This window comes from Uloborus diversus, chromosome 3 (assembly GCF_026930045.1).
Source record: "Uloborus diversus isolate 005 chromosome 3, Udiv.v.3.1, whole genome shotgun sequence".
Lineage (NCBI taxonomy): Eukaryota > Metazoa > Arthropoda > Arachnida > Araneae > Uloboridae > Uloborus > Uloborus diversus.
In genome coordinates this window covers 198,959,765-198,986,431 of record NC_072733.1, presented here as the reverse complement: position 1 = coordinate 198,986,431, position 26,667 = coordinate 198,959,765, and the positions used below count along the sequence as shown (strand labels likewise).

Here is a 26,667-nt window from a genome sequence, read left to right as displayed (position 1 = left end):
AAATTTTTACAAGTGATTTCAAAATGGGTAAAATTTTGTTTCACTTAAGTTCCTTCAATATATTTGAAAAGACTAAGACAGCTTTAAAGTGTCATTGTTTCGAAAATATATTTTCTACAAAATATTTCCAATTGATTTGCAACATTTCAAATTGTAACTCTTCGGAGTTTGAATCAAGAAAAGTGATTTTTTTCTCCTTCTACAATAAATGAGCAATTTTTAATTATTACTTAGATGAATTAGTGGCTAATATTTTGATTTTCAATTACTGATGCATTGGGGTAGTTACAGATGAGGCGGATCCGTTAAACGCTTCGCAATCCATTTTACATAGGAACGTAAAAAGAGACATAATATCAGCTAATAACCATATTTGCATTTGGCGTGACAAATATTTTTTCTTACGGATATAATTATATGGGTTTTAGTTAATGTGTAATACATTTAGTTTGAGTGGTGTAACTACGGGGAGCGTTTAGACTTCTAAATTAGCTAAAACGTCGGTTTCGTATTCTCGCAGTAGTCGGTTTAGGCTGTAAGTCTCACCCACACTGTTAAAACTACAGGTTGCGTTTGGCACCTGTCAGGGGTGAAACGCTTGTTCACCAGCGACACCCGATAGAGAGCCGAAATTGCACCCTTAGCAAGGGTGAAAAACTGACTTCCTTCACCCAACGTGCACCGTAGGTGAAAAGATGGTACCCTAGGTGAGAAAAATGGCACCTTTATTGCTTCCTATAGGGATTCCCCCCCCCCCCCCCGTGTTGTGTGCGTTTTTGAATACAATTGTTTTATTTATTTTGATTTATATATACGAAGGCATTTGATCACATTTCAACTTTCGAACATAGTTTACAAGTGTTCATGACTTTAATTTGTCTGTTCGTGCACTAACTTTCTAATATTCACACTTGAATTGCTCAGTAATTAATATGTTGTTGACAATTTTTACTATAATCCGTACCGAAAATGAACAGGGAAGGTATTTATCAATCATTTGCCGGAACAACCAGAAATATTAGGTAGCATTATAGATTAGAATCATAGGAAAATATAAGCGTTTCATAAACGTTTAAAATTTTAATCGAGCGTAACTTATCAATACTTATTATAAGATTCGATATTTGAGTATCCTTATGCGTACAAGATAAATACTAATTTAAAAGCCCTTCTTTCCAATGTCAAGTTTTCCGCCAGATTAAAAATAAAAACGAGCAGATAACTTCATTAGCTTCATGCAATAACGCCTGAGAAAGATACGTTAACCAAAACACGATGTGAAACTCATGAGTCAAACGCTAAGTGAGAGATTTCTTTTCACGCAGTTTTTTTTTTTTTTTTTCCCTCCGCCTTTGCTGCTCTGTTCGTTTCCACTACGTAATTTCATTGAGAAGAAATAGACATTGGTATATAGGCTGTTTACGTCGATGCATTTTTATTCCGGAATTAGCAATTCAATTATCAGCTGATTTAAACGTTTTATTTTTAATGTTGTTGTTCAAGATAGTACTGATAGATAGTTTTAGGTAACAGTTTTGCAGGATATAAATAACAAGACATTAAATGTTTAATAAGGTAAACGGAACAATAAGAGTTGTCAACATACTTTAAACACTTTAAATATGTTCGAAAGTTCTGAGAGCTACAATATGATCAAATGCCTTTACTTACGCGAGATTTCGAAGATTAATCCACGAAATTTTCAGTTTTGTACTTCATTCAATGTGAAAGTAAATTTCGTTGCAACTTCCTTCGTTCGCCATTCAAACTGGAGTTGTCGTTGGACGATAAGTCAGAGCGCATGCGCAAGGAGTCGCTCTCCTATTGAATGGTCTTTTATCACTTTTATTGACGTCGTTCACCCACTGAGGAACCAAAAGCACCTTAACGACACTTCCTAGCCTCTGTTTCACCCAGAGGCACCGTTTTTTCACCCTTGGGTGAAATTCTTTACCCCTGTGGAACTCCTGGTTTTAACAGTGCAGACGATCGGAAGAAATAGAATGCGTCTAAACGGGAGATATGGACCAGGTTTACTGTCTTGAGATGCGAAGATAAATTTTGAGCTTCAAATAAGGTCAATTTAATGTGAATAATGTTGATTATTAAAAAAAAAAAAATCAGATCAGAAAGAAGCCGCTGCAAATTAAGGGAAGGAAAATAATGTTTCAATATGTTTCTTAGAGTTCTGATACGGGACATGTATATAATCAGTCAAGAAATATGTGATGACAAGGTTGGCGATGTAGAAAGAACTGAAACGATACCAAGAAAAAAAACACTGTAGGTGGAGACAATATCTTGTTTTCAAAGAAAAAAAATGCTATGAAAGAAGTCACTTCAAAACAATCTTAACTCATATAGCAATAGCAGAGCGAGTTCGGCTTCTGTGTAAACCCACCTTTCAGAATTCTTAATTTTTAGGCACATTGTCAGTACACCCAGGAAAATTTTCTGGTTACGCTAGTGTCTCTTAGTGTATACTAGGGGAGTGTCTAAAATGTTCATAAACACTTTCAAAAAAAAAAAAAAAAAATTGAAATTTTACTTCCCAAGGAGAAACAAAAAAAAAAAAAAATCCAAAATGCTTGCGAACTTTTGGCACAACCTAGTAAACACATTTCATGTATAATGATTAAATCCATTAGCAACTTAAGAAACACACTTTTGTATATATATATATATATATATATATATATATATATATATATATATATATATATATATATATATATATATATATATATATATATATATATATATATAAAATGCAAGTCAAATAGTATTTCTTGATAACTAAATATTAAATATATTAATTGTAAATTGATTTTGTTTTATTCTAATGAAAACAATATTTTAGGAGTTTAATACGTGTTCAAGTATTTCATTATATTATTGTAGATCTATCTCGCTCATTCCGGATGATTTGTATCTCATAGCAAAAATTATAAAATATTATTAAACCTAAGAAATTCCACTGATCCATTCTGCAGAAATTTTTAAGAATCCTTCGCTCTTATGATTATTCTAAAATATATCTGTCAAAATATACTTCTTAATATTTTGACAGATCCACGTTAAGTTCGGGTATAGCTCGAAGTGGTGATTCCTTCGTGGCCAAATAGTTACGTAATTTTTATACTCACATGAGTTAAATGCTAAAGATTGCTATCTTAATCTATTTTTTCCCTTTGTGACAATATATATATATATATATATATATATATATATATATATATATATATATATATATAAGATATAAAACTTTTTTTTTGTAAGTTTACTATCAAACAGCGTTTAAAGAAAAACAAACTTTACGCTAAGTGCAAAAGAAATTAATAAATAAAAATATTTAAAATATAAACAGACAAATACATGGCAATGAAATACATGCAGCCACAATAAGCATTAATTTAATGCATAAATGCGACCAAAATCATTAAAATACTAGCTAAATTTCCACCACAAAAATCATAACAAAATTAATATGTTTCAGTTTGTAGTCCTCACATAATGATCGCTTGTTGCATTATACACGAAGTGAATAAATAAATGAATAAATAAATAATATCAGATCAGTTAATGTGTGCTAAAACATGCCTGCTTTTTTAACGATGTATTTTTAAACTGCCTGAAGTAAATTTCCTTTAATACTGGTTATAAAAATAACCTATTAAAGTAATTATTATCCAAATACGTTTTATAGTACTTAAACTTAGTGATGATGAGTGTTTCTATTTAGTTCTTATATCTTTAAACCCTCCCCTACCCTCACGCTCCCAAAAAAAAAATCGATTTCTAATCTTCACTAACATATTTAATTTCACTGAATCCTTAAATCATACCGATTTTAATAGTCAGTAATGAAATGATTTAGTAACTAATCTAATAATATTTCTAAATCATCATTTGAAACACTGAGATTATAATCGCACCCCGACAAGGAAAGTGACACAACTTAAAATTTAGGGAAAAAAGCTATTGATTTAAAATCTAAATTTAATGCTCCTTCTTTTTACAAAACTCGAACAACGTTAGCTTACGTAACTGATGCGTGGTGGCGTAAAATCTATATAATGAAGAATGACACATTATTGAAGTTTTGTAATTAGGAAGAAAAATTTTCGAATTTTGAGCATACATTACTAATTTAGACAACAAAAACTAAACAGTAAACATCACAATACATTTTTTTAAACTTTTTTTTTGCAATGTTTTAGACTGTTTGAAACCGCTATTGTGTGAAACCTTGATTATTTCCACTGCTGCGTTTTGAGCTGTGTCAGTTTCATGGTCAGTGTTATCAGTTAACTTAATATGGTATCGTCAAAAGAATGTTTTGCCGTTTTTTTTTTCTGAATGCGTATTTAACTATGAACTTCATTTTTCAAAAGCTGGGTATAATTTGCGTAAAAAGGCTGCTCTATTTCTTCGACACAAGTTTTTGGCCGCAAATTTCCAGCTAAGTAGTACTTTTTAAGATTGTAAACGACTTTCACTGCTTCACTTCATTAAAAGTTATTTGATGCTTTTGAAATGCTGTGGCTAGTAATTATTTTTCCATCTTAAAAATGGCAGGGCAATAAAAGTTTAAAGAGTGCGCACTAAACGCAGCACATTTGACATCTGTGGGCGACCAAGAATGACGTGTCACGACTGGAATTCAGCAACAGTCATTTAACAAAGAGTTTTGTGCGTTCTCGCCTTTTTGGACGCCTTCTCTCAAAAGTCCTATACAGAGTCATTGCCGTTGATGATGTGTTAACGACCCTTGGTTAGTTACTGAAAAGCTACTAAAACGTTTGAAGGGTGAAATCAGTTGGGCGCGTTTAAAGAATAAGGCAGTCTCCCTTTCCATTATGCACTAATGGAATGAAATTGAATAAAGAGAGATGGAAATGTTTGTTAGTTTTCTTGAGGTGCCCAGAGAAGTCCTTTATTTGTTTATTCATTTGCGTCGACAAGAAACCATATAATGACATCACGGGGGAATTTGATTGGAAATGAAATTGAATAAAGAGAGATGGAAATGTTTGTTAGTTTTCTTGAGGTGCCCAGAGAAGTCCTTTATTTGTTTATTCATTTGCGTCGACAAGAAACCATATAATGACATCACGGTGGAATTTGATTGGAAATGAAATTGAATAAAGAGAGATGGAAATGTTTGTTAGTTTTCTTGAGGTGCCCAGAGAAGTCCTTTATTTGTTTATTCATTTGCGTCGACAAGAAACCATATAATGACATCACGGTGGAATTTGATTGGAAATGAAATTGAATAAAGAGAGATGGAAATGTTTGTTAGTTTTCTTGAGGTGCCCAGAGAAGTCCTTTATTTGTTTATTCATTTGCGTCGACAAGAAACCATATAATGACATCACGGTGGAATTTGATTGGAAATGAAATTGAATAAAGAGAGATGGAAATGTTTGTTAGTTTTCTTGAGGTGCCCAGAGAAGTCCTTTATTTGTTTATTCATTTTCGTCGACAAGAAACCATATAATGACATCACGGTGGAATTTCTTCTTACACTTTTTGTCTTAAGATTCATTGACGAATCATAAATGTGTTTGGATCTAGTGAATATGTTTAAATGTTCAATTAAGATTAAGTTAATTTTTTTTTTCGTATTAAGTCAACTTTGTGTTTCAAAATTTCAAGATAAAAGTGCTATCTACATTTCAAACAAATGATAATATTATTTTTGTTTTTAGCCTAGAAACGTTTGATAATTCAGATTTTATATTCTTCAAGTTGCATTGAGTCCCACAGCTCATTGGTCTAACAAATGTTTTTGTTTCTTTCTGATACTACGAATTAAAAAACTGAGGCATTTGGATACGTGTTATGAAGGGTTTAATAAGTAAACTTGCTTGTATTAACTATGCCAGTTAAGCATAACAGCCTCTACTATGTTTTTAAAACATACTTCGACAATGTTATAAACATACTTCGACAATGTTATAAACATACTTCGACAATGTTAGTAAACATACTTCGACAATTTTCCGACTACAGGGACTTCAACAATGTTCAGACTACACGGACTTCGACAATGTTCAGACTACAGGGAAGCAAAAGGAGTGTGTACATCAAAATGAGCATGCTCCAAGAAAAGTTCGTTGGTGAAATTTTTCGTGTTGCAACGTATTAAACCGTTAACTGAAACACCTAAAATTAGTAGCTGAATTTCAACCTTTTTACTTCCTTTTACAAAAAAGAAAGCATTGTATTCGCGAAAAAAAATTCACTCAAAAATCGGCCTTAATTTCTATTTTGCTCACCCCCGAATGAATGTTGGGTTTTTTCTTCGATTCGACAACACGTGGATATATGCCTAGGAACGTACAGACATTCGAAATATCCATTTTGACGATCCCCGAGTTAATTACAACGAGTTTTCTCGTGACGTCTGTATGTGCGTATGTATGTATGTGTGTATCTCGCATAACTCAAAAACGGTACGTCCTAGAAAGTTTAAATTTGGTACGTGGACTCCTAGTGGAGTCTAGTTGTGCACCTTCCCTTTTGGTTGCATTCGGATGTTCTTAAGGGGGTCTTTTGCCCCTTTTTGGAGGGAAATCATTGTTAATTTCGATGTAAACTCAAGTGGTGTTATAATTTGGCGGACACTTGGCGATATATCTACAGTCTTTTGGTCGCCAAGTTTTGTCGCTAACTTGGCGAACAATTTGGCGATTTTTTTTCTTAATTTCCACTTTTCTCACACCCGAAAGAATGTTGAGTTTCTTTTTCGACCCGATCACACGTGGGAATATGACTAGGAACGTACAGACACCCGAAACATCCATTTTGACGACCCCCGAGTTAATTACAACGAATTCTCTCGTGACGTATGTATGTGCAATATGTGTGTGTGTGTGTATGTATCTCGCATAACTCAAAAACGGTATGTCCTAGAAAGTTGAAATTTGGTACATAGACTCCTAGTGGGGTCTAGTTGTGCACCTTCCCTTTTGGTTGCATTCGGATGTTCCTAAGGGGGTCTTTTGCCCCTTTTTGGGGGGAAATCATTGTTAATTTCGATGTAAACTCAAGTTGTTTTATAATTTGTCGGACACTTGGCGATGAATCGCCAGTCTTTTGGTCGTCAAGTTTTGTCGCCAACTTGGCGACAAATTTGGCGATTTTTTTTTTATAAATTTGGTCTCAATTTGTCCACTGTTGGTGATATTTAGAGAGTAAACAATTGAATCACATTAAAATTGCCAATAATGGGAAAATTACGTTAAATTGGAGTAAAGGGAAGTCATGTGATGCACACATCAGCTCGTTTAGTTCTCCGAAAAGCTGCATTTTGAGCAATTATTAGACAATTTTTTGTGCACAAGCTAAAATCGCAATATTTATTTTCGAGGAATTATTGCTAACAACTTGAATATTACTTTGAAATTTATTTAAAAAAAAGTACAAGTAAGGGATAATTTTCTTACCTCCACTTTGTACGCCGGTTTTGGAACCACGTTTTGACCTGCGCATCTGTCATTTTCAGCTGCTTTGCTAGTGCAGCCCTCTCTGCGGAAGCAAGATATTTTTGTTTATGGAATCGTTTTTCAAGCTCACATATTTGCATTCGAGTGAAAGAAGTTCTGGGTTTTTTTCTCTTTGGCGGTGTCCTGTTTTGATAGGGGTGTCCAATCCTCCTAGGTGGCACCGGCGGGAGACCTGGTGGCATAGAAAAAGGCACTACAAGGGTATTAGTATCAACGAATAACAATATAGGAATTACAATAGCAGCAGATTATTGATATTACAGTGTTTATATGATTAAGTGTTTGCAAAATAACTTTTGATTGGCATTTATTTTATAACTTCTTATGCTTCGTTTCACAATATTTTACTTTTACATATTTGCATGTTTGGTATAAATATCAACTGAGTTAGGCAAGAAAAAAAAAGAATTTATTATTTGATGGTTTTGAAAATAATTAAATATCTTTAGGTAACAATGCTACTAAAACTTCGAAAAGTGCTGAATTACTCTCTTGCTAAATGCTTTATTGTATTTAAGTCATGTTTATGTTAATTGCTGAAATTACTAACAAATGACGCAATAATAACATACCAAAATAAACTGAAGGAATGGAACTCTAAGTGTTTAAGTTCAGTAGCAATTATAGTTTTTTTACCGTAAGGCGCACACAATCTCAATGATAGTATAAGAAGTCAATTATAACGTGCGAAAAGTAAACTCAGCGCTTTTTTTTTACAGTATCATTTATGTGTCACACTCTCCATTTAAAGCATTTGCTTTCCTCAATCTGATACAAGAAGGGAAAGGGGGATATTTGCGTCAAGCATTCTGCTGCTTCATTTATTTATGGTCAAAATGAAGGAGATAAAATTGACTGTAGATCTCTGATTATTTAGAAATTTAGCACTTTTAATCGATTATCTTCATGTTCAATGTTAAAAATAATTCTATCTTGAATACTTTTATATATTTTGTTCACTTGAAACGCTTTAAAAAAAAAAAATATCCTGTATCAAGAATCTGCTGATCTTAAACATAATAAATGCACAGCACAGACAGTATAAAATGCATAATTTTACGAACAAAAAAGCTTTCAAATAGTCACGAAGGATAAAAAATTTTCAAATAGTCGATGAAGTCACGGAAAATTTTGTTTTTGAGTTATATAAAAGTATACTTTCAAAAATGTGATTTTTTTTTCAGTAACCCCACATTTTTCTCTTTTTACCTTGCTGTCCCTTACGCAATTCAAAGTAATTGTTCTGTAATGTAAGAAATTGCTCTGTGATGTAAATAATCCAGTTTTATGCCAGGAGTTCAACTGTCTATAAGCAGTGTTAAACCGAAGCTGACCAAGAAGCGAAACTTTGATGCGGATAAATAAACTGAATCATCATGACCTATTAAAATGCTGCACAGCTCTCTGGTCTAAATACACGATGCAACATGCAACTGTTTAAAAATGCAAGCCCTTCATTCATATAACTATTCGGTTTAATCTGCTATTGTTAAACTGTTTTTCTCTATGTTTATCACACTCAACAAATTGTTATTGACATCATTGTTGCTTAAGAAGCTATTATTTCTCAAAACACAAAAAGCATGTCACACAGTTTTTGTCTAATGATTGACGGCACGTAAAGCGAAGAAATTCTGTTTTGATTGAAAATGTGAATTATGAATGTATGTTTAATGATAAACGGGTTACTTTACTCGCTTTAAGCATAGCTTTTTTCTACAAAGAATTTATTGCAAACGTTATTTTTTTTCTACGGTGAGCGTATTTCAAAAACCATAAGCAGTTAAACATTTATGTTCCTCTTGCCAACAAGCTTTTTACTTCCTTTTACAAAAAAGGAAGTATTGTATTTGCGAAAAAATTTTCACTCAAAAATCGACCTTAATTTCCATTTTACACACCCCCGAATGAATGTTGAGTTTTTGCTTCTACTCGACTACACGTGGATAAGTGCCTAAGAACGTATAGACACGCGAAACATCCATAATGACGATTCCCGAGTTAATTACAACGAATTTTCTCGTGACGTCTGTATGTACGTATGTATGTCGCATAACACAAGAACGGTAAGTCCTAGAAAGTTGAAATTTGGTACGTAGACTCCTAGTGGGGTCTAGTTGTGCACCTCTCCTTTTGGTTGCACTTGGGTGTTTCTAAAGGAGTCTTTTGCCCTTTCTTGGGGGAAAATCATTGTTAATTTCGATGTAAACTAAAGTGGTGTTATAATTTGGCGGACACTTGGCGATATATCGCCAGTCTTTTGGTCACCAAGTTTTCTCGCCAACTTGGCGATTTTTTTTTAAGTAAATCTGTTTCAATTTGGTCACTGTTGGTGATATTTAGAGAGTAAACTATTGAATCACATTAAAATTGCCAGTAATGGGGAAATGGCATTAAATTGGAGCAAAAGGAAGTCATGTGATGCACACTTTTTTTTTTTTAAAGATGACATAATGACATATAGTTGCTTTAGAATTACCAGACCAATATTCAAACTTGATTTATCATGACAGATGAACTGGACAAGTAGAAAGAACATGAATACAATGTTCCAGTGTGTTACTTTAAACAGACGAGTGTTGTGAAAACAAGGAACTGCTTCATAATTTACAAGATCAATATTCAATGCTGATTTTTTCATGTTATATGAACTAGACACGTAGAGAGTACATGAATATTGTATTACAAAATACCAATTAGAAATACCAGTAATGTAATTACATAGAGCTGTTTCATAGTTTACAAGATCAATGTTAAATGTTGATATGAATAAGTTAGAACGAGATGAATTGAAAGAATTATGTTACAAAATGTAGTTCGAAAAGACAGTATAGTGTTCATCAATGTGAAACTATCACACACATTTTTTTAAATATTTTTTTTTACTCCTTATTCGGAATTCGATTTCTTAGATGACTTCAATATATTGAAGAGTTTTTAAGTTTCTACTCCTTTTCTTTTCATGTTGAGAATTTGTAATCGATTGTTTCTTCGATTTTTTAATCTTTATTATCTCACTTGTCATAAGTTTTTAATTTTGATTTATGTAAGTGATATTAATAGTATTGGCTACAGTAGTGAATATAATTAATTAATACTAATGACATTAATACCACTACAGCGAATACCATTACAAAGAAAAATAAGTTCAAACAAAATGTATGCTCAATCAAAAATTTGCGATATTGAGCATAATTTTCTATATTAGAGTGTTAAACAAGATGTTTCCAGCGTAACCCTTATAGTTAAATAGTGAGTTTTTATTTCAGTGGCTCTTGAAAAAGGGTATGATCTTAAAATACTCTATCCCCCAAAAACTTAAATCAAAATTTTGATAATCTCAATTTAATGATCAATTTACTAATATATGTTTTCATTGATATTAATGTTTTAAAACTTTGTTAATTAAGTGGTAATACATATCATTATTTGACTAAAGACGTAAAATAATATCCATCATTTATAAGACATGTCGCTGCGTAATTCAGAAAGAGCACTTGCTCTTCATTTTACACAAAATAAAAACGTTTTAATGAACGAGACATCGTTATTATAGCACAAAAAGAGAAAACAAACAGCGCATACACTTATTTCGTGCTTATAAATCGTTTTTTAATGCGAAAACATAATGAGTTTTTATTATTACTTGTTCCTTTCAAAGGTTAAGATTTAAAAAAAAATAGTAATTAAAAAAACTCAAAGATATTCTAATTTTCAATTAACTACCTAACTAAACCTTTAATAATATCAATTAGATATCAGCCTCAATTCAAAACTCTCAATAGCTACTGATTACTCCCCCTCCCTCTCAAGTTTTGCTAATAAGTTAATGTGAACAACTTGCTCTTAATTGATAGTTCGATGCATATATTTGCGTACTCTTTTCTATTCCATAATCTAAAATGATTTAAAACTGCAATTAAGCATTACTGGAAGTAGTTTAACTAACAAAATAATTATATCCTATTTGCAACACGACGCAAACCGCTTCTCCATGCGGGAATTACACAACCCAAGAAATGACCGTCATTTACTCAAGTTATAATCTTAACCTTTTGATCTTTGCTTTGCTTTTCGAGAGATAATAGGCATCATTTTTTCCGTTACTGATACAAAATAATCTTGTACAGTTACAAGGTATGCGCAGCATGGCGCACGGCTATAGCGAGAGGCATTGCAAAATTACATGGTACTCCTTTGATTCGAAAATGTCGTGTGAAGGTTTGTGTGGAGTTCTTTGAAGCTGGAGTCGCATCCATCACCGTTGTCCGCTGGGAGTTGAATATAATTACGATATTTTTCTGTTATTTCTACCAAACGGGCAGCTCTCATAAAAAGCTTTTTGCGCACTGTAATTTTCTCTTTCAAGGCGGATAACAAAACTAAGTACGCACATAGAGGGCAATTAAGGTTCAAATGTTAACAATACCTTTAGCTGCCAGTTTAAAGCAGAGTCGCTCGGATTCATCATTTTTTCATGATAAAAAATTGGCTTGATAAAAATTGTTCTTTATTTTAGCGTGTTATATGGTTAGTCAACAATGTGTTTTACATACTAAAAGTTGATCATAAGTAGTTATAGTCGGTCGTATAGTTAATATTTTGCTTCGTTTTGCACTTAAACCGCGATGATCAATGTCTACAAGGTCACGTCTTTTTTAGTTTTAAATACATCATTTTTCAATTACACTCCTATATAATTTTGGTTTCGTTATTACTCAAAAATGATTGATTTGAAAATGAATTATTTATTTTTTAAATTTAATTACGATTAGCAGTTTTAAGACGCGTACTCTAGATATTGATTCTAGGAATGCATTCTAAATTCAGAATGTTAAATAGCTTTATCCTGGGGAACTTCAGAAGTTCACGGTTGTAGGAATTTTAATTGCTTTAATCAAGCAAGGAACAATGTTTTGATTCAAATTATGTAGTTATGGCTAAGACTCTTACTTCATCAAACTTCTTGGTTGAATTTATTCAATTATCAAAAAGGCGATTTTTAGCTTCGTTCAAATTATTCATCATTAAATGTTTAGAAGAAGGATAAATTAAATATTCAAAATTCATTCTCTGTTATTCACTTGCATAATTTTATGCTTTGAAAATACCATAATTTATCGAAAAAAGTAATTCTCATAAAACGTAAATAGCTCTCAAATTTTTCTTTCAAAAACTGTAATATTGTTTTCAAAAGATAAATCACTCAAACTAAAAGAAATTTAGCGAAGGTGAGTTAACTTATTGAATTCATTTTTTGTTTCATGATATTTTTTTCGCTCAAACTATGTTTTCGTAGTTTTTATTCCCGCTGGTAGCGCTCGCAAAATAGTAACTGAACTCTATTCTATCGAAGTTTTGCAAATATGTTTACAACGTAACTATGTAATGATCCTCTAAAATATAATGTACATCCAGTAGATAATTTTAAATAACAAGTGGAAAAACTTGGGCAGAAATTTCATCCCTTTAATACACATATTTTCATTTCTTGTTTGATGTTGAGAGTTCGATGTATTTTTCTCAGTTATGCACATAAAAAAGTGCAACGAAAAAAGTAATTGCATTTATTTTTAATTTCCCGAAAATTTTATTTATGTTCAACTAATTATGTTTAAATTTAGGTACTATAACAGTTAAAGAAAAATACTTATGTATTGTCTGTATATAGGGTGAATTCAAAATACTTGGCACTTCTATCGACTACTCTACTAGCGTCTTAAAATTTAATGCATCAAAAGTTTGTAGAACCTTAAGATCCATTGTCTGTAAGGATCAGGCAGGTTGTGATCGTTGACATTTTTAATTTTCTTAATTTTTGCAAATTTTGTTCCTTATCATGAATGTAATGTTTGTGCAAAATATGAGCTTTGTCTGCCTTACCGTTTTTTGGGAAATTAAATTTTAATTTAAGGGGCGTGGCACATTTTTGCGTGTTTTTCAAATTTGCAGATTTTAAAGTTCTTGTTGCTTTAAGCACCTCTATAGTGACATGGATTTTTAAATTCTATATTATTATATGGTCTTCTTAGATACTACTACAGCTGTCAAATCGGTGTCACTACGAGGGTGACGGCCACAAACTCCGTTTAAAAATGACCGAAAATGAATCTTTTTACTACATTCAATGCCAATTTTCTCAAAGCGCCTTCATGATGACACCAACGTTTTTACATCGATTTCTAGCTACACTTGCATACATCAAAAATATGTAATAAAATTGGTGTCACTATAAGGGCGCCAGAAGATATTGGAACTTTTATGTGATAAATTTCACAAAAATGCAAATGTTTAAAACACTAAAGCTTGGGAAAACATGGTATCCCGGAGAAATAGTAGAAGTTGACCATTTGCAAGTAAAGGTCAAATGCATGGCAAGAAGGATTGGAATAAATAAATTTATTTGACTAGAAAAAAGGCGAGTATTGGTATGATAATCTAAACATATTATGCACATAATAGATCCACCTGTACCTATATCAAAACGAGCATTTTCTATTCAAGATAAAGACGCTCTTACTGCCCAAAGCTGTTTATGTTAAACGTTGCTTCTTTGTAATAAATTAAAAATAAATATGGTCAAAACACTATCTGGGTTTGATAAGATTAAATTAACAAAATACATAAATAAACAAATAAAATAATTAAATATAATAATAATAAATGAAAAAAATTCACCACAACATACTAACTTCGAATGATTACATTTCCAATAGGAGTGACACTAATTTTATTAGTTCAAATGTTAGACAAACGTGTTGGTTATCAAACTTAATTAGTTTCAGATCTCTGCTATAAGGGGGCTAGTTGTATTCAGATTAGCAAATGGTCAACTTCTACTATTTCTCCGGGGATACCATGTTTTCCCAAGCTTTAGTGCTACAAAATTACCAGACATCAATAAGAGATGACCGTCTTTTTGAAAGTGGGGGATTTGATTTTTTATGTTTTCTTTGTTTTAGTCTACGTCATTCTCAAATTATGTTTCAGATTCTGAATGCTCGCTGTATAATACATTATGTTCATCACTATTTAAGACATTATGTAATAAATAGTTGCATTTTTAATATAAATAACAGATAAAAAAATTAGTATGGTTGAAAAAATATTAGTACGACTATTTTAGCCGTAATGCACATTACACAATACGTCCATCTGTACCTATATCGATTTACTGTGTATCTAATGCTTTTTATAAAGCTTTTTTTTATAAAAAGCATTAGAAACATATTATTTTAGGTGTCACTACTGTAATTTTATAATAAAGTTTAAAACAAACCGTGCAAAAAGCCATTTGAATTAGAAAAGTCTTTTTTTTTAAATAACTCCATAACATACTAATTTCGAATGATTATATTTTCGAAAGTAATAGGATTGACACCGATTTTTTTATTTTTATATGTTAGACGAACATGTTGGTTATCAAACTTAATTAGTTTCAGATCTCTGCTATGAGGGCGAGAGTAGTAGTTAGATTTTAAACATTTGCATTTTTGTGAAATTTATCACATAAAAGTTCCAATATCTTCTGGCGCCCTTATAGTGACACCAATTTTATTAAATATTTTTGATGTATGCAAGTGTAGCTAGAAATCGAGGCAAAAACGTTGGTGTCATCATGAAGGCGCTTTGAGAAAATTGGCATTGAATGTAGTAAAAAATTCATTTTCGGTCATTTTTAAACGGAGTTTGTGGCCGTCGCCCTCGTAGTGACACCGATTTGACAGCTGTAATAGTATCTAAGAAGACCATATAATAGTATAGAAATTAAAAATCCATATCATTATAGGGGCACTTAAAGCAACAAGAACTTTTAAATCTGCAAATTTGAAAAACATGCAAAAATGTACCACGCCCCCTAAATTTAAAAATTTAATTTCCCAAAAACGGTAAGGCAGACAAAGGTCATATTTTGCACAAACATTGCATCCATGATAAGGAACAACATATGTGAAAATAAGAAAAATTAAAAACGTCAACAATCACAAATGCCGTAAACTGCCTGATTCTTACAGACAGTGGCTCTTAATTCTTCGCATTACTTTTAATGATACATGTCAGTAATTTAAAAATATTATCTTAATAAAACGTTTCGGGCAATTAATTTGATTGTGGATGATTGATCAATGTACCATTACAAAATAGTAAAATATGACAATTAGGTAAACAGAACATTGGGAATATCTTTTGAGCGAACATTTCTGAAACTAATCTTATTAAGATCTTCTTCAAGGATCGTTGACTTGCATCGAATCAATGAATTGGTTTTCTTACGGAAGTAGCGCCATAAAGTATTAAAAGGATTAATTTATGCAATTTATTGTCACATTTCTTCACATTCTTTCATAAAGTAGGTGAGCTAAAGATGCCCCGTCTTCCTAAAGTAGTTGGTTTCTTCAAAAAGTAAAATTAGTTTTATTCATTCTACCAATACGAGGGTACTGCTTTATAAAACATGTATCTCCAGTGAAGATGGAAGAATTTGGAGAGATAAAATGGCACTTGATGTGAGTTAGAGATAAGCATAAAATTTAACGTTAAAAAAAAAGTTAAAAAAAACCCCATCCAAATACCCGACCCATACCAAATACCCGAAAATTAAAAAAAAAAAAAAATCATCAAAGCTTATCTATGGCCAGTGATGTTCCTATCAATTTTTCTGAGGGTATACTTCCAGTAATCGATTACGCACAATTTGTGTATGTGATCATATACATAGTATGTCATAATATGAAAATTTATGAAGCTTGAGGGTATACGCTATATGTCTAAAAAATGTTTGAGAGTATACGGCATATATGGAGTTATACCCTATGGGAACACTACTGTCTATGTCCACCTTTGTGTCACTCACCTTAATTTTTTATCAATTATTATTAATGTGAGACATTTATATAATGTAACAATAAAAATTATTTTATTAAAATATGATAGCTAAGTAACCAATTATTCATGAAATTTCACTCTGGATGGGTAAAATATTTAGTTCTCTTTGAAAAGAGAGAAAAAAAAGAAGATACGAACTGGAAGTAAGTCTTTAACTATGTTATCATTTAAGCTAAAGATCGGGGCAAGTTCAAGCAACTCCAAATAGAAGTCCGTGTGTCTGTGATTAAGTTGACCTTTCCTTCTACTACAAAAAAACGGAAAAACACATCGTAGCTACCGGGCATTTACTATTGACGCCGTAAGACTCCTCTATGATTTGATTTTGCGTTCGCTACGTATAAGGAAGCTATAATGATGTCACTGAGTATATTATCATCGTCGAGCCGACACAACTGAAGACTTGTCGACACACTGTAATTTGTCTTTAGTCAGAATGGTTGATGTTTATTTTTCCTGCTTGTTTCGCTTCAATGTAGCATCAATAATATCAGATTTGAAGCTGCAATGTGTAATTCGGATAAGTAATATCAAGTTGGAACAGTGAACTAAATGCAATGTAATTTGTACGTTAATGGACGTATCAAAATGCTTTTAAAGTTATATTAAAATTCTTAGAATTATTGCCAATTTCCATTGAGCGTTTTAACGTATTACTACAGAGAATGCAATTATGGCAATAACAATTGGTGGTATCTTCTAATCCCTGACAAAGAAAGTGACGACTTTGTCGTTAGCCAAGATCTTTAATTGATCTTCCTGTTATAATTAATTGCTTAAAATTATCGGTTCTGTTTTTCGTAATCAAAAAATTCGATATTTTTATTTTCCGCCTGTATCTAGTCTTTCGACGAAATATTGAGCAGGTACTTCGTCAAATACAAAGAAACCGTGACATATGTGACATCTGTTTCGGTTTCAGAATGTGTACTTTTCATCTGGTTGTCTCACAATAGCTTAAAAATGAGCTCATATACTGAATGAGATTCATTAAAGTAAAGGAACTTTGGTTAATCTGCAATGGCTAATACATTTATTTAAATACTAGTGGTACCCGCACGGCTTTGCCCGTAGTGGAAAATTAAATGGTCATTCGGTTCGCCTGTATATTTACAAATAATGGATGACGAATTTCAGCCAATTCGCTCTCCCATTTCACGTCATGATGATTTCGTAATTTACTCATCCATCTCATGGTAATTTTGCTCCGAAAAATGTTCTTAAAATTGAAATAGAAAAAGAACACAGTCGAATTTTTGAAAAATCGCTTCGAGGTGCTACAAACTAACTTTGTGCCAAATTTCATGAAAATCGGCCGAACCGTCTAGGCGCTATGCGCGTCACAGAGATCCTGACATCCTACAACATCCTCTAGAATTTGAGCTTTATTATTAATAAAGATGGACAAAACGAAGATACGAAAATAAAGCCTAGAGGCAACCAATGAAAAGAGAAGTATTAAAGAAAGGAGAAAAATTAAAATCTCGCAAGATTTACATAAATGTATACTCTCATAAGCATACTTGTAAAATCGGGAGAAAGGCGGAAAAAATAATGGTGCAACTATTATTCTCAAATTAAAAAAAAAAAAAAAACCTATGAACCTTCCGTCCTCACTATCTCTTATTTTTCAACAGTTATTTTTTTAACAGTTATGTATCTTGCACTAATACAGGAATAAGTATACACGAAAGTGCAAAAGTAGAAACAAGGGGAAGAGAAAACATTGCAATTGAAATTTATTGTTCAAGTATATGTAATGTAGTCAGTGTAGTCAGTTATATGAATTAATTATTTTTTTTTTCATATAGTTTAGGTAAAGCGAGTAGTGATTGTGCCCGAGAGGGTTAGGAAGGGGGGGGGGAGGAGGCTAATTATTGGGTAAGCTCGGTGGGGCTTAATTTAGTTGTACAAGAACAGTATTTGAGTGGACATATGAAAGTGCATACTACTGGTTGTTCAAAGCATTTGCAAAAAAATATCGCTATTTTGCACTGTTTAACCGAGCTATGCGCGAAAGCTTTCATACCTTTTTCTCTAAATTTTACTGAGTGGCAATAAAGTAAAAAAAAAAATTATTTAGACTATTTCTTATGAAGCTACTTCCCTAGACGAACAATTTTTGTAAAACGAAAACGGACACATTTTGAGTTAAACGAGTTACAAAGTAACTTTATGTTATTTTGTAAATTTTCGCCCGTTCCTTCCGTTGTATCTTTTTTTTTTTAAATGTTTATTTTCTAAATCATTATTAATTAAGTCAAAATATTTGCTTCTATTATAATAATGGTTATGTATAAAAAAACTTTACAATAATGTAATTTTAAGTGGAAATATTGTTGTAAACAATTTAATTGTCTATTTATTATTAAGAGCAATCTCTCCGACCTTATAAAATCAGATTGCACAAAACGCCCTCTTGGTTTTATTACAACTGTTGTATTACATTAAAGCGTAACAGGAAAATAGAAGTGAAAATGCATAACCAGCAAATGATCATTTTAGCAAACTTTGATTACTACTAGCGTGTTTATTTCTATTCTGTTCAGTTATGCGCAAACTCTTCTAAGTTTACCTTAGCAGCTATAACTTCAATCGGTATGCCCTACGGCTTACTACAGTATTTTTTAAGTTTTGAAATTGATGTTAAACAATTAGTATGAAAGCAAAGTATACATTTAAAACAAGGGAAAACAAATCGAGTTGGAAGACATGTTGCTAGAATTGAGAAGTATGAAACTGATGTTCAAAAGTGCGTCCTATACATGACAGTGAAACTAAATTGAAACATTATCAACTTAAAAAGATAACGTATATATATATATATATATATATATATATATATATATATATATATATATATACACACACAGTCGGACCTCCATATATTGAAGTAGCAAATTGCCGAAAAAAAATTCGATGTATAGAAATTTCGATGTATGGAAACGATCTTATTTTATCATAAAAATATCCTAAAACATTAAAATAAAAGCTAATTTTCGTGTATGAAAACCAATTTCTAATTTATACGAGTATCGAATTAAATGCAAGTTAATGATTAAAAAATTAACAGAAATTACATTTTACTCCAACCATACATCTTCATATTCTTCGGCAATTCAACTTGATCATAACATGAGGAGATTTTCGTTTTAACAATGTGATCGGGAGAAAAGTAAAAAAAAATCAATCTACTTAACTTGAATGATTTTTACTGAAGCTAAGAAGACTAGAAATGATAATCAACAAACAAAAGGGATAATTTGGAACTGATTTTACAGTGTTACTGGTTACAACTAAGATTTGAAATAAACTTGAGGGAATTTAAGAACTTCAGAACGGAACAACGACTTAACTATACACCCTTCAACCCCAGATTTCTTATGAGTTCCATAGCAACCTTTAGTGTGAACGTAATTTTCTCCTCTAACCTTTATTTTTCATGAGACAAACAGTCTAAAGTGGAAAAAAAAAATCTACGAATGTCTCTAAAAATTTTTCGATATATGGAGATTTTTTCGATATGTAGAAACAATTTTTCTATGTAATGAACATAGAAATTTGCTGGGATTTCGATATATAGAAAATTTCGATATGTGGAAGTTCGATATATGGAGGTTCGACTGTATATATATATATATATATATATATATATATATATATATATATATATATATATATATATATATATATATATATATATATATATATATAAAATTTGTGTATGCTTAACAAATCACCCATTTCGCTTTAGGTCAACAAATGTAACTTTTATTCCTAAATCATTTGTACCTATATTAAAATGTAAAGGTACATTTTACCCAATGTGTCCCGTACGTGACTGTACTGAATCACCCCAGTTCACTTTTCAAGAACCATTTTTTAAATTGTTAACACTAAATAACAATCATTTCTTAACATTTTAAAAGTTGGCTCTTCATTTTGGGTATGATGATTATCGCTTTTTAAGCGAAAGTAACTCCCCGGCAATTACATATGTTATAATTACTAAACTTAAGCGGAGGCATAAATTGCGTGCCTATGAGATCCGCAATGCTTGATCCATACTGTAAATCTGTTTCCAAATGCTGTCCACTTCAGTAATTACCATCAACAAACGCGCTTATGATACATTATGATATGTGTTCAAGGTAGGATTTGAATCATAATAATGGGCCTAACCACGGTGGAAATATTTCCCCCTCGGGTTGCACAGTAAGGATAATACGAGATGTTACGGGATTTAACGCAAACTGTATAACTATGTATGATAGTCACACGAATAATAGCTGCAAAACATCAGAAAACTTGTTTTGCAATGAAATAAATAAAACTTTTTTTTCTAATGAAAGAAACAAGTGAAGAATTCACACTTGTTTCTAGTACACTATTTGACCGATTTGAATTCATTACAGTTTTGCAAATAAAACGGCGATTAGCACCACCAATATTTTGATGACTTGTTCCACCGAGATTTGCCTTCCTGGAGGACTTTTTATTGATGGGCGGGGAGAGGGGGTGATAAATTAATGATTCTAGATTAATGGATACTCGGAAAACACCTCACACGCAGCTCGATAATGGTTGAACTTGTACAGCAATAACCGTTTTTTGTCTGCAATGCAAGAATCCGAGATCCTGAAAGAATACAAGCATTTTAATGTGACTAATCATAGGCCATTTAATTATATAAGCGGTGCCATCTGTCTTCCTTTTACGTTACAAAAGTGACATAGTGGCATTTGATTCTCTTCAAGGATAACCTTTTTTACGTCATATTCAATATCTTCATGTTCTTTTACATGGTTTTATATGAAATAAAATGATTTACAATTGTACTGTATGTTGTCATGCTTTATTCCAAACCTTTATGCTACGTCGAATGGTCTTTTTTTTTTCACTGAATTCAATGTTTCTAGGCTGTATTGAATGTTTTTACATCGTTTAATGTCTGCAGGTTGCATTAATAGGCTTTACATTGTATTTAGTATCTTTAAATTCTGCTGAGGAAAAAAAAATCTTTGTGTCCCCATAAAAATTTTCAGATCTGGGAGACTTCAAAGACCATGTAAAGCGAAAAACACATTTTTCTTCTTCTTAATTATTACTTTCACACAATCATTGAATTCATAGAGTAAATCGATTTATCTCGAGATAGATGTTTATAAATAAACAGCAAAGTGGTTTGATATATCAATACATTACTTGCTAAACATAGTGTTTGAAAAGCACAAACAGATTTCAACTAACTTATGACTAAACTGAAAACAGACGATTAGGGACGGAAACTTTTACTTTAATGGATAATAATGCTTCAATTATATTGCTGCTACTGTAAATACTCATTGAAATAATATATATGATGAAGAAGAAAATGAATGAATGGTGATGAAGAGAAGAATGTCTAACATGATACAAAGTAGATAACAAAAATTGTTTCTTAATTACAATATTTCATCGGCATTATTTATGAACAAATAAAATTTCGTTCATTGTTGTACTTTTAATTCAGAAATTTTTAAAGGAACATTTTGACTCATCGATTGTGCACAGTTGAAGGAATGCTGTGTAAATGTCATTAATTGATTATGAGTGATTGTTTCTGTGAAATGCTTTACTATTCTCTGCTACGTGAAGCAATGGAAAACTGTTTTTAAGTATTATAAGCAGTTTTGTTATGAAACCTTTTTGTTTCATTGAAGCCGAGTTTGGTTTTTCTGGGAATTTTAGGGATAGAAGACTTACCGGGAAGTATACTTATTCAAATTTCACGTGAATTTAGTCTTAGTGGCTGTATACTTAACTGTAACAATCACATTCATACGAAAGCAAAGCGTACAAATTTTCTCCAAGGAAAAGCTGCGAAGTACAAATATTGATTCTAAAAGAAGGATAGGCAGACGATGCAAACGTTGCCATCCAACCAACGGGTATATAGTCGGATATTTTCTTGAAATTACAAGAAGCAGAAAGATTATTATATGAATGAAAAGGAAATAAAAATATGTGTAATGACTTTCAAGAAACAGACAGTTAAAATGGCTTTATCCGATACGGCAGCGTCCTTCAATGATTTGAGCTATTTACTAATCTTTGTAGCATAAAAACTCTTCCCGTAGTCGAGAAAGTATCGTCTGTTAAGAATAGACTGCAAAAATTAGAAATTCTCTGGAAATTTAATCAAAAACTGAAGATTTTGCTTATATTTTAAACAATTTCAGAGATGCGACTCATCATTACTAAGATGGGCTAACAGGTTTGCAGCCGTGATCTTTTTCTTCAAAATCATCTCGATGTAAAAGAAAAATAACAGTAGTTCCATTTCCCCACCTTTCTTTCAATAAGAATGTGAAATTGTATCGAAAAATATGGAGAAAACAATCATTTGTGCTCGAGAACAAGCAAAAAAAAAAAAAAAACTCACGTAGCACAGTCAGCACTTAATTATGATTCGTTGAAACTATCACCTTTAGATATTATTCAAATAAAGATTATTAATTTCGGAACATCACTTAACTCTTTAGATCTTATACAAGACACCCGAGGTGCATTTTGACATTAATTGACTATTTCCGAAGTATTAATCCATAAACTGTCATCATCGACAAGGACTTGCGCAGTACAAACAATGAATCACCGTATCTTTCCATCTCCATTTGCCATTCTTGATTTATCCCTTGCAGTAACATAAGCGGTTTTGTGTTAAGCATCCAGCGTCAAAAAGTAAAATTGAATTCGTCTCCATGCTCTTGGAAGGCGACTGTCAAATCCAAGCCAAAAGGTTTCTAATCTAACAATGTTTCTTGTATGATTGGTATCGAATACACAAAAACCGGATGTGTCTTTCGTGGTAAGTGACGGCTAAATGAAATGACGGAGACGTTGTGGCTATATAAAGGTCATTCGTTTTCGCTCATTTAAAGAGCCGTTTCCGTAAGTTGTTTAATTCTCATCGATCATCGTAAAGCCAAACTCTTTGCCGCTCTAACATATCTTTACTGTAGGTTGTGGCCACTGCTTCACGCTAGATCACACCCCCTCTTTTGTGAAAGGGACTGGCTACAAAATTGCATCATTGCATTTCGCTACTTCAACCATTTTTACCCCTAGCAAAGTCAGTAATAATTTTGATATTCAGTAAGAATTCGGTTTTTTAATGAAATCATTTGGATCTGAACATCAATCAGTCCCCGTAGCTGACCAACCAAAAGGCCTGTAAGTATCCGCTATAGGTTCTCGAGTTTTTGTTTTTTAATTTAACTCTACTGAGTCTGCTGGTACAAAATACGAGTTGAGTTTTACTTATTAAGTTGTCTGAAGTTCCATTGAGAAAGACAGTACTATGATATAATTTTGTTGTGACTCTACATTACAAAATTGTAATAATAATAGCAAATATATATTATTCATATGTAAAGATAATTTAAAGGAATTAAGTTTAATTTCCTTTTATAATGTTTATGCACGCTTTTGAGCCCATCACTTCAGAGAATCCCTTACATTATTATTTTAAGATAGGGGAGTCAAAACATTTTTATGAGAGAAAATAATCTGGATAAGAGTAAAACAAAATGTAAAATTAATTGAAAAAAATTGACTTGATTTCCATCAGAATTACTTTACGTTTCACTGGTAGTTTGTACAAATCTGCATTATTTAATTAACGCAGGGGTTCTAAGTTTAAATATGTATCAAGAATTTTGTTGCATGAACACTATAAAAAATTTAAAATAAAAACATTGCAAAGTGAATAACGATATTTTCGTTGCGGAGAGTCATGTTTACTCAAATCTTCCCAAAATTTGCATGCTTTAAATATGCTTCTAAACAATATTTCATTTAAAGTATTGCACCAACATTCATTTTTAAAATTATTTATTTAGCAAAAAGAAAATCATTATAAGACACACTTTTAACACTTTTCTAGTACTTGTCACACTTTTAACACTTTTATAACACGTTTTAACTTTTTTAATATTTATTTTATCCTGCTGTTTTTAGGATTATGATAAACGTATGCATGAACAAAAATAGTTGCAACCGGTTCAGTTTGATCATTATTAAGCTATAAAGCGAGCCTTTTGACGCAATGATTGATTGAGAAATATCAAAGGTGACATACCTATACTATCGAAACCTTCAAATTATGAAAAGAATTTTGCAGCGTCACCCTCGTCTCTTTCGTGCAGTGTTGTTTATTGGTTCAACTGTGAAAGACCGTGCTCAGATTATAAATGGTGGACATCAGCAATTTCACGCGCCCAAACTGTCACGTAATATTATTGATCACGAGGCGCCAGAACCACGGGAATTGCTCTAATGCTATGCAAATTGCTACCACTGGCTTCATAAGTGATCTGTTTCAAAGGGTGTCATTTCGAAGATTTGCTGCATTTCCCCGAATCGGAAAACGAATCTGCGTGTGGAGATTTAAATAAAAGTGTTCATCGGACAAAAGTTTTTGTCAAAAATAATGAAATACAAGACGGATTATGCTGCCACTAATTTGTACTCCGATCCCTATTAACATCATGATTTTCAATATCGGTCTCCGTGTCATGGCATCGGCTTGTGTTCGTTTGAAAGAATGGTTGTATTATGCGATAATATCTCAACCCGGGCAGTTAAAAATAATTCCATACAGCAATGAAAATAATTAAATTCTTATTTATTGACTTGACTGTTCGTCCGATTAATAGCTGCAGGCAAATGTTGCCATAGAACAACGTACAAGTGAAAAGAAGGTGTGGCATGGGAAGATTTTTTGTGGCCTAATATCCTTGTCAGCGCATTTAACGCGTGCTTACATTAGCAGCTGATAAAAGGGAAGGTGCAGAAGTGATGCATTATGCATTTATTTATACAGTCAATCTGTCATTTGTGCGAACTCGCATGAACCGTTTAATTAGGTTTATGATTTTAAGATATTATAAAGGTGGCAGCCTGTAATAGGAGAAAGTGCTTTGCAATTGAAGATAACCGTGCGCATTTCTCCGAAGTGATTTTTCATTTCATTTTCTCTTGGGAATTTTTTTTCTCATCTAGTTTACTCTAAAACACAATTTTCTTAAGTAACTTTTTAATCTTTAAAAAAAAACTAACTAAAATTTAAAACGAGTAAATGTAAAATAATTATAGTTTCAGCATTAATGTTCCATATTAATGTGTTTCCCAAGAAGTTAATTCTTTTTTATTTTTATTATGCAATTATTTATTTATTTATTTTTATATTTATTTATTTCAATTCGATAAAGATCGGTTATTTAGTATTTATTTTTATTTATTTATTTATTTATTTATTGTTTGCCTCCTCATACATTAATTATTTCACAAACACAATTGATATGCTGCATAAAATGATGTAAAACGATGTTTACTTCTGCAGAAGCTTCAAAAAGTCTCCATTTGAACCATCACCTTTGTTTAAAAATATATTTAACATTCTCATCTCACAAGCATTCTTTTCAAAAGGAAGCAAATTACTCTAAAAGAATAAAAGCACTTACACTGCTCTAATCATTGATTGCATTAATTACGCAATTAAATTACCTGAAAACCTGAAACCGCTTCTTTATATCTCATACTCTCCAGTGTTCCATTTAAACAAAATCTTACGGCCGAGTTAAACCTCAAAAAGATGTATAGAATTTATCAAAATTATAAATAATTAAATTAAAGTCATATTAAAAGTTGATCTAAATCTAATAAAATCTAAGAATTGCAATTTTTCAAACGTATAGCGTGCTAATAAAGCTGAGCGAATTTACTGAAAATTGTATTTTAAGTAATATTACGCGTTTATTGTTACCCCGATAAGATAGCAGTCAACAGCTGGCACCTTATTTCGTCCCCTTAAGTAAAAAGTTAACTATTTTCATTTAAATGTATTTGTGAAAATGTAGTGCTTTATTTAATCAAAATAATAAATTACTACCTAAAGAACTATAAACAGACTAGTATAGAGAAATTAATAGTAGAAAAGCAAGCTACACACATACACACACTAAAATACAGTTCAAGAGTTACAGAGAGAAATAAACTGAATTGTTATTTAATTATTTATATAGGTTTTTATTGATGAAAAATTAGAAAATTATTTCAACAGCAAAAAGCATTTTGTAACCTTTTAGGTATAAATATGCGATGCTATATTGAATTTAGCTAAAAGGTGTTAAATTTGTTGAGTTTTGTCGAGAAAGTAGGTGAGTCAAAAGAAATTCCGAGTCCAAAAGTAAAATTAATTTTAATCACAAAGTAGCACTATGTACGT

At 31.7% G+C, this 26,667-nt stretch overlaps 1 protein-coding gene across 1 annotated transcript in view; it reads right to left on the bottom strand.

Annotated features, from left to right (window-relative positions):
- Positions 1–26,667, bottom strand: part of LOC129219119 (T-cell leukemia homeobox protein 3-like) — a 97,208-nt gene that overhangs the window by 49,976 nt on the left and 20,565 nt on the right. The window contains exon 2 of the mRNA XM_054853439.1: positions 7,452–7,704. Coding sequence (XP_054709414.1) covers positions 7,452–7,704 — 253 coding nt within the window. The remainder of the gene's footprint in view (positions 1–7,451; positions 7,705–26,667) is intronic.